This window comes from Aegilops tauschii, chromosome 5 (genome assembly GCF_002575655.3).
Source record: "Aegilops tauschii subsp. strangulata cultivar AL8/78 chromosome 5, Aet v6.0, whole genome shotgun sequence".
Lineage (NCBI taxonomy): Eukaryota > Viridiplantae > Streptophyta > Magnoliopsida > Poales > Poaceae > Aegilops > Aegilops tauschii.
Window position 1 is genome coordinate 253804121 of NC_053039.3, and position 16644 is coordinate 253820764.

The 16644-nt window shown below is 46.0% G+C and overlaps 1 protein-coding gene across 1 annotated transcript; it reads left to right on the forward strand.

The window, feature by feature from the left end:
* The first annotated feature begins 6793 nt into the window (after window positions 1-6793).
* LOC109782214 (BTB/POZ domain-containing protein At3g08570) lies at window positions 6794-10391 on the forward strand. Its single transcript, XM_020340824.3, has 4 exons — window positions 6794-7104; window positions 7823-7889; window positions 8271-9416; window positions 9685-10391. The coding sequence occupies exons 1-4, from the start codon at window positions 7013-7015 to the stop codon at window positions 10270-10272; spliced, it is 1893 nt and encodes a 630-aa protein (XP_020196413.1). The 5' UTR covers window positions 6794-7012; the 3' UTR covers window positions 10273-10391.
* Window positions 10392-16644: the final 6253 nt, after the last annotated feature.

Consider the following 16644-nt stretch of genomic DNA (forward strand, 5'->3'; position numbering starts at 1 on the left):
ATACTCTTGTACCCTAAAAACACCAGGGAGAGCCATGAAACCACTTTTACACCGCCGCAACCTTCTGTACCCGTGAGATCCCATCTTGGGGCCTTTTCCGGTGATCTGCCGGAGGGGGAATCGATCACGCAGGGCTTCTACATCAACACCATAGCCTCTCCGATGATGTGTGAGTAGTTTACCACAGACCTTCGGGTCCATAGTTTGGCCTACTAGATTGATATTTCTTGCAATGGGAGAAGTGCTTAGCTTTGGGTTCAATCTTGCGGTGTCCTTTCCCAGTGACAGTAGGGGCAGCAAGGCACGTATTGTATTGTTGCCATCGAGGATAAAAAGATGGGGTTTATATCATATTGTTTGAGTTTATCCCTCTACATCATGTCATCTTGCTTAATGCATTACTCTGTTCTTATGAACTTAATACTCTAGATGCATGCTGGATAGTGATCGATGTGTGGAGTAATAGTAGTGGATGCAGAATCGTTTCGGTCTACTTGACACGGACGTGATGCCTATATTCATGATCATTGCCTAGATATTCTCATAACTATGCGCTCTTCTATCAATTGCTCGGCAGTAATTTGTTCACCCACCGTAATATATGCTATCTTGAGAGAAGCCACTAGTGAAACCTATGGCCCCCGGGTCTATTTTCCATCATATAATCTTCTATTTTACATCATATAAGTTTCCGATCTACAATTCTAGTTTTATATTTATTTTATTTTGCAATCTTTACTTTCCAATCTATACAACAAAAATACCAAAAATATTTATCTTATTATCTTTATTAGATCTCACTTTTGCGAGTGACCGTGAAGGGATTGACAACCCCTTTATCGCGTTGGTTGCAAGATTCTTGATTGTTTGTGCAGGTACTAGGTAACTTGCGTGTTATCTCCTACTGGATTGATACCTTGGTTCTCAAAAATTGAGGGAAATACTTACGCTACTTTGTTGCGTCACCCTTTCCTCTTCAAGGGAAAACCAACGCATGCTCAAGAGGTAGCAGCCTGCCCGGTCAGTGACCGGTCATGATTTTTCGACTCAAATGGACGCCTCAAATGGGCCTCAAACGCCTGGGCTGATCGGCACCCCTCATATCCAGCCCAAATATGGGGCGGATATGGGGGCGCCCGGGCACGCCCGCCACATCTGACCCTGTAACATCCCAAATTTTCAATTTGGTATGTTATAGATAGATCATCATTGCATATCATGTTTTATCGTATTTTGACAAATCCTCGATAAATCCTAAGCAACTCAAGGACCCTCGGAGAGAGTTGGGGATTTTCTTGAATTTTCATATTTGATTTTCATCAATTAATAAGACGAGGATTTTGGTTTTAATTATTTTTCTCTCCGGAAAAATATTTCATTTTAAAAATAAATGAGAGGAGAAAATATGACTTCTCCAAAATAAGTGAAATACTGGAGGAAAAATGTTAAAATCATTATTGGGATTTATTTGGATTTTATTTGCAATTTTTATTGCATTAAAAATATTGCATGTTTTCAAAATATTTATTTTGTGTTAAAAAAATGTTCACCCTATTCTAGATTTTCTAACAAGACGGGGAAAATTTATTTCATATTTTTCTGAATTTTATTTATTGTTTTGTAAATTATTTTCCGCGGATCTTATTTAAAAAAAACGCGCGACGCCCGCTGGGCCGAAGCCCAGCCGAGCGCCGGCCCACCCCCGCGCCCGTCTCCTCCCTGGAGACCGAGCGTACCACGCCGCCGCCGCCGAGTCCGGCACCCGCACGGCACCCGCCGGCCGCCCCCTCCCCCAAGCTACCTCTAGCCCCTCCCCCTTTTAAATACCCCCCTCTCTCTCCCCTCAACTCGCTCGCCGCCGCCGCCCTCATCTCGCCGAGCGCCGCCGCCGCGTTCGTCGCCGGAGCCGCCGCCCCCCGAGCCCCGCACCCCGCCGCCGAGCCCGGAGCCCCGCAGGAGCCTCGCCGGAGCCCGCCCGTCGAGGTACTGCCGCACCCCATCGTTGCCGGTTTTCTTTAAAAGAAAAACCCTTTGTTTAAAAAAAACCTAGATCGGTTTTTTTTCGGTTTTATTAGTTTGCGAGCGTTCACCGAACCGTTCGTTTTAACGAATGCATTCGTCGGTTTTTCTCTGTTAACGAACGTCCGTTCTTTAACCGTTCGTCCGTTTTTCTTTTTCGTCGGATTTTTCTGCGATTATCTCAGATTCGATTTCTGATCGAATTTTCGATTCTGTTTAACTTCTCACTCGTTTATCGGAATCAGGCGATTCAAGCGCCTAGAGTTTCGTCTCGAAATTCTCTTTCCGTTTAACCTACTCAAACAAGTTTTTGCTACAGTAAAATTTGACCTAGATCCAGATTAGTAAACGAAGCTTCTTCCTTTCGCAGTTTGACTTTCGTTGCTTCTTTCGAGTTGATTCTTTTTGCAAACCGGAGTTCTTAAGTTGAACTTTCTGGTTGGATCTTTCATTCGAGTTTTACCTGTGCATTAGATAAGTACTGATTGTATGCTTGTTTGTTGCGATAGAGTACCCGGAGTGTGCCGCTTGTTACTTCGAATCGTTAGGTTTTGCGGATCATCAGCAAGGCAAGTAACACTTTGGTCATACTTTTCATACCCAGTTTTATTGCATTAGATCTATTCCTCAAACATTGCATGATTAGGATCTAATTAAACTGTGGGTACTGGGAAGTAGTTGAGGTAGTACCTATTACCTGTTTTTCTTATCAAACCCTTGGGAGTTACTTCTACGTTGCTATTATATTGCCATGCTATGCTCGTAGACGTGGATTTGGGTTTGAGAGATATTCATGACAGATGTGAGATGTTTATTAATGGTTCAACTTAAGGTGGCAACTAAAACTCACATCTGGGTGGATTGAGGCACCTGGAGAACCCAGTGTTGTCTGTTTGTATAAGGTCCGCCACCCAGGTTCAAAGGGATCATAAGATTATTCATGCTAGAAACTTCCGTGTGCAGCCACAAGCTATTATGGGCTCTAGCATAGCTGAGTAGGTTACAGGATCTCTTGAAGAGGTGGGCTAGCAGATGTAGGGGAAAGTAGGTGTACCGGTCCACCCAGAGTAAAGAGTGATTGTTCCTGAAAGACTGTGTCTCGGTCATCCGTTTCTCAAACATCATGTAGTGCGAGAATCAAGCGGAGGCGATCGAGTCTTGTGGGGAAAAGTGCGCAAACCTCTGCAGAGTGTACAAACTGATCATGATTAGCCGTGCCCCCGGTTATGGACAACTTGAGTATCTAGTACCTGGATTATCATTTGAATCTCATCACCATGTTACCTTTAATTAATTTTGTTGGGTTAATGTTGACACTTAATTGGGATTGAGTTGGAGGTACCTTCTCAATGTTTCACAACCACCATGATAGTTAAATAAAATTTATTCCTTTGAAGTAGGATAAAATTGACTTTTCGCAAAACTGTAACCATAGAGCTTTCCACCAGCCATATATGCATGTAGTATAGCATTATTATTGTTCATTGCTCTCTATGTGTTACATTGCCAGCATATTCTATGTGCTGACCCGTTTTCGGGCTGCAACGTTTCATGTTGCAGACTTTTCAGACGACGAGTAAGGTGCCGTAGGTCGTGGTCTTATACTCAGTGATGCCGCTGGAGTTGATGGACTCACTTATCTTCCAAGTCTTCCGCTGTTATCGTTATTAGATGGCCTTAAGCCATGTTTATCATACTTAATCTCTTTGGAGATATTCGATGTAATAAGTGTGTGATTGCTACTCTGTTATAAATCCTCCATTTGTACTGTGCGTGTCAGCATTACTGATCCAGGGATGACACTGGTGCACAGCAGCACAGACCATTTGAGGTCTGGTCGCTACAGACCCGACCCATGCTGGCCCACCCGACCCCACATATATTCGTCCCCATCCGCTCGTCAGAGCAAACCCTAGCCACTCCACTCCCCTCCATTCCCCTCCGCCACCCGAACTCACCTCCTACGGTTTCCGACGTTCTCCGGCATGTCAGGCAACAGATCGGACTCCGACCAGTCCAGATCCGTCGACTGGGGTGTCATCCCGTGCGGGTTGGAGGAGGCAATGGCAGTCCACATTGCACTCCGCCGCTCCCGGGAGGACATTGCCTGGCCAACGGACGGATCTGTCCGCCGCGACTCCATAGCGTCGGCTCATCAGGCGCTCAGGTCCTCTGCGGCTGGATCCTCGCGGCCCCGACAGCCGGAACCCCTCTCCTTCCCCATCACCGGTCGGGCAAACTTTGAGTCCCGAACGGGCGGCCCGCCGTGGGAATGAGAGGATAAGGGCCGCCAAGGCCCGTATCGCGGCGGAAATGGTGGCGGCGGAGGCGACGGTGCGGGCGGTCGCAGAGGAGGAAGCCATCCACGTCTGCATTGTGAAGAAACGACAATGGAGAAACACGCGTGCCCTCGTCCAAGAGCATAATCGGGTGGTCCGTGCCATGGACGTACTGCCACCAAAGGAGGAGAAGGCGGACAACTCCGGCGAGGACAGCTCCGGCGACTAGCAGATCCGGCTCGATTCCTACTGCGTCTTCGACCGGTAGTTCCGCGAGAAGGACGACAAGGGCGTCGGGAAGGGCAAGGGAAGCCGTGGATGAACTCCACCATAGCCAAACATGAAAAATTTCGGTAGTTCGATGGCATCTTTAGTTAGTAGTGATGGAGTAGCCGGACGATATGTGTGCATCGACGTAATTGCATGAGTTGTATGGATTTGAGATATGATAATTCAAGTGTCCGGATGTGGAATACATTATTTGAGGGGTGACCGGTTAGTGCCCACGGACACGCCCGGACGCGTTTGCAGGCGTTTGAGGGGCCGGATTTGCCAAGTCTGGTTGTAGACGCTCTAACAGGGTTAAAGAGGAGAGAATTTACGTGATGCATTGTGTGTTATATTGTGCGTGTCGGACGGTTGGACAGTTTTTATATAGTACAAGACTTGAAGGATAATAAGTCTTTTCTAAAATTAAGGGGGGAAATAGATTACAAATAGTGTTGTACCAAATACAAAGATACGGTTGTAGTATGCTCTTAACAGTGTTGATGAACATTTGAGTGCGTCTTTTTAACGATGCACGTTGGAGATGCCATGGAGTGAATCACGAGAGAGGAGGAAGCAAGCACTAGAGGCTGCTGGAGCTGGGCAGGTCAGTGGCTGCTGCCATGATGGTTCTCTCCTCTCCTTTGGTCCCGTCTCTCTCCTTTTTATGGAGCTCCGCGCCCCGTCGTGTCACCGTGTCGCTCTCCCTCCCCTCTCCCACATTTTATTCCATCCATCCACTGACTCACGGCCTCCAGTAGCAACGATTATTGCGTTCTACGGCGTGCTCTGCTCAAGCTCAGCTCGGCTTCTTCTCCTTGCCGCCGAGAGGTTTTATTTTCATCTCTAAAGCATGAGCATAAACCATTCCTCCGTTTTCACAAAGAAGAAACAGCTTGTTATTGAACCCCGTGACCTTACTGTAACAGAAACGCATGGATTGAGTCGTTTTCGAACAAAAAGGAGAGAAGAAGAAAGGAAAGCATCGCCAGCAAAAACAGCCCAAACCTTGTTGCCATTTCTCGATGCGTGCCCCTTTGTTGTTGTCTCTCTTTCGTCCATCGGAAAGCAGAAACTCGGCACAAAGCCTCGAATAACCCATTGCACGTCGACGCCACTGATTGCATCATAATGCCGCGGATATTTGTCGAGATCGATAACGTGCTGCTTGCTTGCACGAACACAAGACGCTAGCGTGCATTGCGCATACATCAGACCGGCCCAGCAAAGCTCTGGGAGGGAGCTTCAGGGATGGCAATGGAGTGTGAGCGGCAGTGGTCTTGCGGCTTTCTCGTGGGTGGACCAAACTCCGAGGCAGCTCTTTCTCCTCTCTGCTAAAGTAAAGTGGTGTCCATTGTGGTGTGGGTGGACAAGACAGGCAGCAGCAGCAGCAGCCGCCCGAGCAAGCAAGGAGCATCACAATCATTCCAGCACCGACAGCCTTCCACCCGACTCCACTCTCACAACTATTCTATACTACTACTACTGCTGCTATGTTTTGCATTTTGCGTGGATTTCCTGTCTGTTATGACTGACTGAGCCAGTGTCACAGATTGCAATCCGTCGTTGCATTAGTACAGTGTTATTTGCGATGCAAGGTATTTTCGTTTAGTAGGATAATCCAGAGATTAAATTTTCCTGACCGAAGTAAAAGGAACCAACAAAGCAATCTATTTCAAGGAATATCCAAACATAGCAACATGGCTAGACCCGTAAGCATGGCCGCACAGGATCAAGCCTCTCTTGGGCACCTACCCATAGGCTGACAGTAGACCAGCCTTTGTCCCCTAGTCATCCAACTATTCATCTCTCATCAGTGTCACTTTCTCAGCCAATCCCCTAAACCAGCGCACAATACCAATACCCTGTCATCTAGCAGCTCCTTCCTTGCTCTTCCACATTTCTGTCTTGCCACATCTTTGTTGAATTGCACCCTCATACAGAACAATATTCTAACTATAGCATCCTTCTTCGAATGTACTTCTCCATCCTAAAATAAGTGTCGCTATTTTAGGACGGAGGGAGTAATAGATACTCTGAATTCTAGACTATCTTTTTTTCTTTCTTATTTGTAACCACACCTTTTACTCGTAAGAAAGGCACTTGTGTTTCTTTGTACTCCTACACAAGAGAAAAAGAGAAGAAGGGCGTGTGAGTAAATAGCACGAAAGGGCAACGAGGAAAACGAAAAGGGAGCAATCAAACTAAGAAACCGGAATGTTTGTCATTGAATATCTCTCCCTCACGCCGACGACCAGCCGTTATTCCTTCCGCTCGTCCTTTCCTCCTCCTCCTCCTCCTCGCTCTCCGTGTGTGAGCTGTGGGACGTCCCCTCCATTGCTCATCATTCCGAGCTTTGAGTTTTTTTTCCTTCTTCTCCACGAGAGGCAGAGTAGGTAGGTAGGCAGGCACCATCCATTTTAGCAAGGAGAAGAGGAGGTCGGGCAATGGGGTTGGCCAGCGACAGCGCCGGGTTCCCCTTCTCCGCCAAGCTCTCCGCCGCCAACTCGCCGCGCTTCTGCAACCCCATGAGCAGAAGGTGAGTCCTCGCCTCCCATCTCTTCCTCGTCGGTTTCTTTTCACCCCTTCTCCCGGGTGGGCTTTGCCGCCGTTCATGTTCTAGCGGCAAATGCGCCTGTGGTTGTCTTGGGAATCTTTTTGGGGGCGCCACAAACTCAGGATCCTTGCCAGCCAGTTTAGATCACGTGGAGCTAATTTCATGGGTTTCAGGCCAAGAAAAAAGAATGGCATCTGAACTTCTGAAGCTCCAGTGTCCAACTCAAGAAAACAGTGGAAATGTTACCCTGAAAATGTTCTTCCCGTAGCTCCCTCAAAGGGTTACTGTCAGATGGTCCTGGGTACAACAAAATGCCTGCACATTTATTATTTTAGATCGTCCCATGATTTGCGTAGATCCGGTTCTCCTTTAAAGGCTAGGGCACTTCCTCTGTTATACTCCTCAGTTTCTGAATAGGTTCATCTGAAAAGATCCATATGTGGCAAAACTTGATGCACTAGCAGCATTAGTTCAACATGTTCTGTTTATGTTAGTCTACAAGTTTGAGTTTTATTTTCCTTTTGCCTCAAGATTGTTTCATCAGTTGGTCATTCTGAACCCATATCCTGAATTTATATATGTTGGCAAACTGAAAGAGTATGGATTATATGGATTGTATGTCAACAGAATTATGCTTCACGTGTTGCACATTAAAATGAAATTCTTGGTGTTTTAATTCCCTACATTGCTTGTTGTGCAGGATATTTTCAGATGTTGCTGGGGATATAACGGTATCGGTGGATGGCCAATCTTTCCTCCTGCACAAGGTGCCCCTCATCTTCACCTCTTCTGAAGTTTTTATGGCCATCATTCTTCTTCACCTCTGTATTGGAGTGTGTGTTTCCCTCTTGGTCTTTTGAGTAGAAAAAAGAAACTGTGTTGTGTTTTTCATTTGAACCTTAGCTTCAGTTATCATGGCCAAAAGGTGTAAAGAAATAAGAACATAATCTGGGAGAAACAACTAATGGGTTCGCGTACATGATTAGGAATGTTTCGGGATCCTTTGTGCGCATGTGGGGAGAGGGGGTTTATAAGCAAACAAATTGTGATTGGTACTTTTCTTCTTCTTTCTGATGCCTATTGTACGAGCTGAAGCCAAGCCTGTGGAGCACGTTTGATCATACCGTGTGTCTCTACTTATTTTGCAGTTCCCTTTAGTCTCTCGGTGCGGAAGAATAAGACGAATGGTAGCCGAAGCCAAGGATCCAGATCTCTCAAAGCTTGAGCTTGTAAATGTACCAGGGGGAGCTACAGCATTCGAACTCGCTGCGAAGTTCTGTTATGGGAGCAACTTTGAAATAACCACAGCCAATGTAGCTCATCTCCGGTGCATTGCAGAATATTTGGAAATGACAGAAGACTATCAAGAGGAGAACCTAATTGTCCGGACAGAGATGTACCTGAATGACCTTGTGGTCAAGAACCTTGAGAAATCACTACAAGTTTTATGCGCGTGTGAAAGCTTGGATCCAATGGTGGAGGAAATCGGATTTGTCGATCGGTGTGTCGATGCGATCGCGATGAACGCAAGCAAGGAGCAGCTGGTTTCAGGTTTGGCTCACTTGGAATGCGACGCGGGGTCCGGGAAGTTGCGGATGCATTGCCAGGATTGGTGGGTTGAGGATCTTTCTGCTCTAAGAATTGATTATTATCAGCGAGTGATCGCCGCGATGAGGAGAAGTGGCGTGAGGCCGGAGAGCATAGGCACTTCCATTGTACACTATGCTCAAACAGCTCTCAAGGGCATCGAAAGGCGGCACGTGTGGGATTCCGGCCCACTTGTCGGTGACAACCAAAGGGTGGTTGTGGAAACCCTCATCAACCTGATGGCAACCGAGAAGATCACAGCTGTTACCCTGTCATTCTTGTTCGGCATGCTGAGAATGGCGATAGAGGTTGATGCAGGGCTAGATTACAGGATTGAAGTCGAGAAAAGGATCGGTCTCCATCTTGAGATGGCATCACTTGATGATCTTCTCATCCCCTCCATGCAAACGAGTGAGTCCATGTTTGACGTCGACACGGTCCATCGCATATTGGTCAATTTCTTGCAAAGGATTGAGGAAGATGATTCAGGAGACTTGTCACCTTGCGGATACGAGTCCGACGGACTCAAGTCTCCGAGCCATGGCTCGGTGCTCAAGGTCGGAAGGCTAATGGATGGTTATCTTGCAGAAATTGCACCAGATCCTTATCTGAAACTGCAGAAGTTCATGACTCTCATCGAACTGTTGCCCGACTATGCTCGCATTGTTGATGATGGACTCTACCGAGCCATCGACATATACCTAAAGGTACAAAACTACACTATATCACAATGCTACATTTTGGTAGTTGTGTGTAGCAAACTTGTGAATTTGTAGGAGCAACTATATATGTTTAGACCAAAAACATTCTCCTTCTAATTATATAGTATATGTATTTGCCATCAGAAATAGCATGATATCTGTAGATGAGAATGTGGAATGTGATGATGTATACAATCAAATATAATTTCTAAATCTTGATTTGAATAAAGTTCTGAACCAAACGGTGTATATTTGAATAAATATGATCGATCAGGCACACCCATCTCTAATGGAATCCGAGTGCAAGAAGCTGTGCAAGCTGATCGACTGCCAGAAGCTGTCTCAGGACGCGTCGAGCCACGCGGCGCAGAACGACCGGCTCCCGATGCAGATGGTGGTGCGCGTGCTCTACTTCGAGCAGCTCCGGCTCAAGTCGTCCTTCTCGGGCGGCCACTCGGGCGGCGGCGGCGAGTACTGCTCCTTCTCCCAGCGGATCACCATGCCCATCAGCGGGAGCGGCGTGCCGAGCTCGTGCGTGTCGCCCCGCGCCGCCGGCGCCGCCGACAGCTACGCGTCGCTGCGGCGGGAGAACCGGGAGCTGAAGCTGGAGGTGTCGCGGATGCGGGTGCGGCTGACGGAGCTGGAGCGGGAGCAGGGGATGATGAAGCAGGGGATGCGGGACGGCCGCCCCGGGGAGCACGGCCGCGCCTTCTTCGCGTCGATATCGAGGGGGATCGGGCGGATGGCCATGTTCGGCCCGGCCGGGGAGAGGAGGAAGAAGAGCTCGAGGGCGACGGCGAGCTCGCAGTGCTCGGAGGGGAAGAGCCGGAGGAGGAAGAAACCATCGGTGACGTATGCGTAGCTAGCTAGCTAGAGGCTCTCAAGCCACGTGCGGGGAAACAATGTAGAATGTATGTACTGTGCTAGGTAGCTCGCGTATACATGATGCCGGTGGATTGCAACAAGTTTCCTTTGCAGTTTTATCTCGTATCCGATGTGACACCGAGAGATACGGCTAATCTGAGAACCTCTGGTAGTGTCGTCGGCCTCTAAAATGCTTTTGGAACTGACTTCTAAGACTCGGTTAGTGAAGTAAATAGCATAAAACCACCACATTCTAGGGTTTCAGAAAACCACCGCATTAGACTATCGCTTAAAAAACGAACCGATCATAGATGGATTCTAGGGTTTATCTAGTTGTTGTAACCAACATGGTTGAGATGTCGTTAGATCATGTATAAATAATGTTAGGGATCAATCCAATCTCAACCGAACCTGTAATTTCCTGGTCGGTCGATCCTGTATTGATGTGGTCCTGCTTCGAAGCATACGCTTCTCGCCATCTTTTGTGATATAGAGAGTTAGTTCCTCTTCCACTTAGCTACAACTCATCTACCATGGCACCCACGCTCATCCCTATCGCTGACAAGCTCTACCGTGTCAATTTCCTCGTATGGCGAGCTCATGCTCTGGACAGGATCAGAGGCACCCACTTCTCTGCCTACCTCAACAGCGAGCGACGGGGCCTGTCTTGGATGCTTGCTGACAAGGATGGTAAGCCCGCCGACAATCCAAATCCGACGCATGAGATCTGACAGGCCCAAGACTCCCAGGTTCTGAGCTTTATCTTCAATTCCATGTCACCGGCAATGATGATCCAGGTCACCCATTGCACAAAGGATGACGTGGCATGGACCGCTAGGTGTTCTCCTCCCACATGCATGCGCCCCTAGGAAGGACATTACTTGCCTTTCCAACAATCAATTTTCTTTTCAAATATATCTGTAATGCACTTTCACTCTTTATTTGTTAACTTACAACGGTGAATTGGTATCCTGAGGTAGCTAACGGAAGTTGCCAATCTTACAACCGAACAACTACATATAGTTATCCTCTTCCTCCTTGGCACATCCAAAGCAGAACAGTTCACTTTTATGAAAATTAATCTTAAGGTTAGACAATTGTTCAAACAAGCACAAAAATAATTTCATATTTATGATCGTTTCCATATCATGCTCCATGTAGATGATTGTGCCATTAACATATTGTAGAATAGGAACCCCCCCCCCCCCCACACACACACACATCCACTAGATGCAGGACTAACCCACTCACCTGCTTGTTCTCCTTGGCTCTAGCAATGAGGACAACAAACATATCGGCCACAATATTGAAAAGCATTAGAGACAATGGATCCCTTGCCGTAACCCCTTCCGAGTCTGGAAAAGTGTCCAATATCATCATTAACTTTAGCCCCGACACCACCCCCTTGAACAAAAGTCTTGACATGTTGCCTCCAAGCCAGATCAAAATGTTTCATACGCAATGCATGTTGCAAGAAGGGCCATTTAACTTTTTCGTATGCCTTCTCAAAATTCACTTTAAAGATAAATCCATCCAATTTCTTCGAATGAATTTCATGCAAAACGACTACACCCTATAGTATATGTCATCCTTTCATGAAAGCGGTTTGAGTAGGGCGAATCACTGTCTGAGCAATCTTTGTTGGCCGATTCGTATCCACTTTGGTAAAAAAAACTTAAAACTAACATTGCGTAAGCAAATGGGTCTAAACTATTTGATTTTCACCGCCATTTCCTTCTTAGGCAATAAAATAATAGTCCCAAAGTTGGGCTAAAACAACAGAAGCTCACCACTAAACAAATCCTAAAACATAGGCAGCATACCCCCCATTAATTGTCCCTCAACACCGCCTGTACAATTCCACCAAGAACACATCTAGACCAGGTGCTTTATTATTCTTCATCCGCAAAATTGCCCCATACACCTCCTTCTCCATAAAGGGGGCGGTCAACACATCATATTCTTCCGGACATAACTCGGAATATCCCCCATCATGCACTCATCCATGGATAACAAAATTGACACAGGGGCACCAAAGAGCTTCTTATAGAAATAAGAGATGTAGAATTCAGGTTCTCTTGACCTACAGTCGTACCCTCATCTTGCTCAAGTTGGACAATTCTTTTCTTTCTGTGTTTTCAGTTAGTTTAAATGAAAAAGTTCAGTGTTATTCTCGCCCTCCATGACTCCCTTCACGTTAGCCCTATGGGCCCATTTAATTTCTTCCTCTATCAAGAGCTTAGCGAGACCCTCTTCCACTTCTAATTTGGCAGCACATTCTGCCGCGAGGGGGGGTGCCGCTTCAACTCTGATGTCAAGCTCATTAGTAAGGTGAAGAAGCCTTTATTTTTTAACTTTGTAAACCCACTAGCATTCTTAGGCCAACCCTGCAAAAATTGTCTAGTCTCCCTTGGTTTGGAGGAATATTTTAGGTATTTCATAGGATATGATTTTGTTGGGGAATGCAGTAATTTCAAAAATTTCCTACGCACACGCAAGATCCATCTAGGTGATGCATAGCAATGAGAGGGGAGAGTGTAGTCCACGTACCCTCGTAGACCGAAAGTGGAAGCGTTATGACAACGCAGTTGATGTAGTCGTACGTCTTCACGATCCGACCGATCCTAGTACCGAAAGTACGGCACCTCCGCAATCTGCACACGTTCAGCTCGAGGACGTCCCACGAACTCTAGATCCAGCTGAGGTTGAGGGAGAGCTTCGTCAGCATGACGGCGTGATGACGGTGATGATGAAGTTACCGACGCAGGGCTTCGCCTAAGCACTACAACGATACGACCGAGGTGGAAATCTATGGAGGGGGGCACCGCACACGGCTAAGACAACTGTCAACTTGTGTGTCTATGGGGTGCCCCCCTCCCCCGTATATAAAGGAGTGGAGGAGGGGGAGGGCCGGCCCTCTATGGCGCACCCAAGGGGGGAGTCCTACTCCCGATGGGAGCAGGATTCCCCCTTCCCTAGTTGGAGTAGGAGAGGAAGGAAGGAGGAGAGAGGGGGAAGGAAAGGGGGCCGGCCCCCATCCCAATTCGGATTGGGCTTGGCGGGCGCCCCCTCCTTGGCCGCCTCCTCCTCTCTCCCACTAAGGCCCAATAAGGCCCATATACTCCCCGGGGGGTTCTGGTAACCTCCCGGTACTCCGGTAAATGCCCGAACTCACCCGGAACCATTCCGATGTCCAAACATAGCCATCCAATATATCGATCTTTATGTCTCGACCATTTCGAGACTCCTCGTCATGTCCGTGATCACATCCGGGACTCCAAACAACCTTCGGTACATCAAAACACATAAACTCATAATACCGATCATCACCGAATGTTAAGCGTGCGGACCCTACGGGTTCGAGAACTATGTAGACATGACCGAGACTCATCTCCGGTCAATAACCAATAGCGGAACCTGGATGCTCATATTGGTTCCTACATATTCTATGAAGATCTTTATCGGTCAAACCGCATAACAACATACGTTGTTCCCTTTGTTATCGGTATGTTACTTGCCCGAGATTCAATCGTCGGTATCTCAATACCTAGTTCAATCTCGTTACCAGCAAGTCTCTTTACTCGTTCCGTAATGCATCATCCCGCAACTAACTCATTAGTCACATTTCTTGCAAGGCTTATAGTGATGTGCATTACCGAGAGGGCCTAGAGGTACCTCTCCGACAATCGGAGTGACAAATCCTGATCTCGATCTATGCCAACTCAACAAACACCATCAGAGACACCTGTAGAGCATCTTTATAATCACCCAGTTACATTGTGACGTTTGATAGCACACTAAGTGTTCCTCTGGTATTCGGGAGTTGCATATTCTCATAGTCATAGGAACATGTATAAGTCATGAAGAAAGCAATAACAACAAACTAAACGATCATCATGCTAAGCTAAAGGATGGGTCTTGTTAATCACATCATTCTCTAATGATGTGATCCCGTTCATCAAATGATAACTCATGTCTATGGCTAGGAAACTTAACCATCTTTGATTAACGAGCTAGTCAAGTAGAGGCATACTAGTGACACTCTGTTTGTCTATGTATTCACACATGTACTAAGTTTCCGGTTAATACAATTCTAGCATGAATAATAAACATTTATCATGATATAAGGAAATATAAATAACAACTTTATTATTGCCTCTAGGGCATATTTCCTTCAGTCTCCCACTTGCACTAGAGTCAATAATCTAGTTCACATTGCCATGTGATTTAACACCAATAGTTCACATCATCATGTGAATTAACACTCTGTAGTTCACATCGCCATGTGACCAATACCCAAAGGGTTTACTAGAGTCAATAATCTAGTTCACATCGCCATGTGATTAACACCTAAAGAGTACTAAGGTGTGATCATGTTTTGCTTGTGAGAGAAGTTTAGTCAATGGCCTGCCACATTCAGATCCATATGTATTTTACAAATTTCTATGTCTACAATGCTCTGCACGGAGCTACTTTAGCTAATTGCTCCCACTTTCAATATGTATCCGGATTGTGACTTAGAGTCATCCAGATCGGTGTCAAAGCTTGCATCGACGTAACTCTTTACGATGAACTCTTTATCACCTCCATAACCGAGAAACATGTCCTTATTCCACCAAGGATAATTTTGACCGTTGTCCAGTGATCTACTCCTAGATCACTATTATACTCCCTTGCCAAACTCAGGGCAGGGTATACAATAGGTCTGGTACACAACATGGCATACTTTATAGAACCTATGGCTGAGGCATAGGGAATGACTTTCATTCTCTTTCTATCTTCTGCCGTGGTCGGGTTTTGACTCTTACTCAACTTCACACCTTGCAACACAGACAAGAACTCCTTCTTTGACTGTTCCATTTTGAACTACTTCAAAATCTTGTCAAGGTATGTACTCATTGAAAAAACTTATCAAGCGTCTTGATCTATCTCTATAGATCTTGATGCTCAATATGTAAGCAGCTTCACCGAGGTCTTTCCTTGAAAAACCCTTCCAAACACTCCTTTATGCTTTCCAGAAAAATTCTACATCATTTCCTATCAACAATATGTCATTCACATATACTTATCAGAAAGGTTGTAGTGCTCCCACTCACTTTCTTATAAATACAGGCTTCTCCAAAAGTCTGTACAAAACCATATGCTTTGATCACACTATCAAAGCGTGTATTCCAACTCCGAGATGCTTGCACCAGTCCATAAATGGATCGCTGGAGCTTGCACATTTTTAGCACCTTTAGGATTGACAAAACCTTCTGGTTGCATCATATACAACTCTTCTTTTAATAAATCCATTAAGGAGTGCAATTTTGTTATCCATTTGCCAGATTTCATAAAATGCGGCAATAGCTAACATGATTCAGACAGACTTAAGCATCGCTACGAGTGAGAAAATCTCATCGTAGTCAACACCTTGAACTTGTCGAAAACCTTTTGCGACAAGTCGAGCTTTGTAGATAGTAACACTACCATCAGCGTCCGTCTTCCTCTTGAAGATCCATTTATTCTCAATGGCTCACCGATCATCGGGCAAGTCAATCAAAGTCCACACTTTGTTGTCATACATGGATCCCATCTCAGATTTCATGGCCTCAAACCATTTCGTGGAATCTGGGCTCATCATCGCTTCCTCATAGTTCATAGGTTCGTCATGGTCAAGTAACATGACCTCTAGAACAGGATTACCGTATCACTCTGGTGCGGACCTTACTCTGGCTAACCTACGAGGTTCGGTAGTAACTTGATCTGAAGTTTCATGATCATCATCATTAACTTCCTCACTAATTGGTGTAGGCATCACTAGAACTGATTTATGTGATGAACTTCTTTCCAATTCGGGACCAGGTACAATTACCTCATCAAGTTCTACTTTCCTCCCACTCACTTCTTTCGAGAGAAACTCCTTCTCTAGAAAGGATCCATTCTTAGCAACAAAAATCTTGCCTTTGGATCTGTGATAGAAGGTGTACCCAACATTTTGGGTATCCTATGAAGGCGCACTTCTCCATTTGGGTTCGAGCTTATCAGGTTGAAACTTTTTCACATAAGCATCGCAACCCCAAACTTTAAGAAACGACAGCTTAGGTTTCTTGCCAAACCACAGTTCATATGGTGTCATCTCAACGGATTTAGATGGTGCCCTATTTAACGTGAATGCAGTTGTCTATAATGCATAACCCCAAAACGATAGTGGTAAATCGGTAAGAGACATCATAAATCGCATCATATCTAATAAAGTACGGTTACGACGTTCGGACACACCATTTCGCTATGGTGTTCCACGTGGCGTGAGTTGCGAAACTATTCCGCATTGTTTTAAATGAAGACCAAACTCGTAACTCAAATATTCTCCTCCACGATTAGATCGTAG

Bases quoted from the DNA above. Each gene is read 5' to 3' on its own strand.
- LOC109782214 (XM_020340824.3), top strand. From the start codon at position 7,013: ATGGGGTTGGCCAGCGACAGCGCCGGGTTCCCCTTCTCCGCCAAGCTC. The intron at 7,890-8,270 runs GTGCCCCTCATC...CTTATTTTGCAG, and splicing joins AATCTTTCCTCCTGCACAAG to TTCCCTTTAGTCTCTCGGTG. The intron at 9,417-9,684 runs GTACAAAACTAC...ATGATCGATCAG, and splicing joins CCATCGACATATACCTAAAG to GCACACCCATCTCTAATGGA.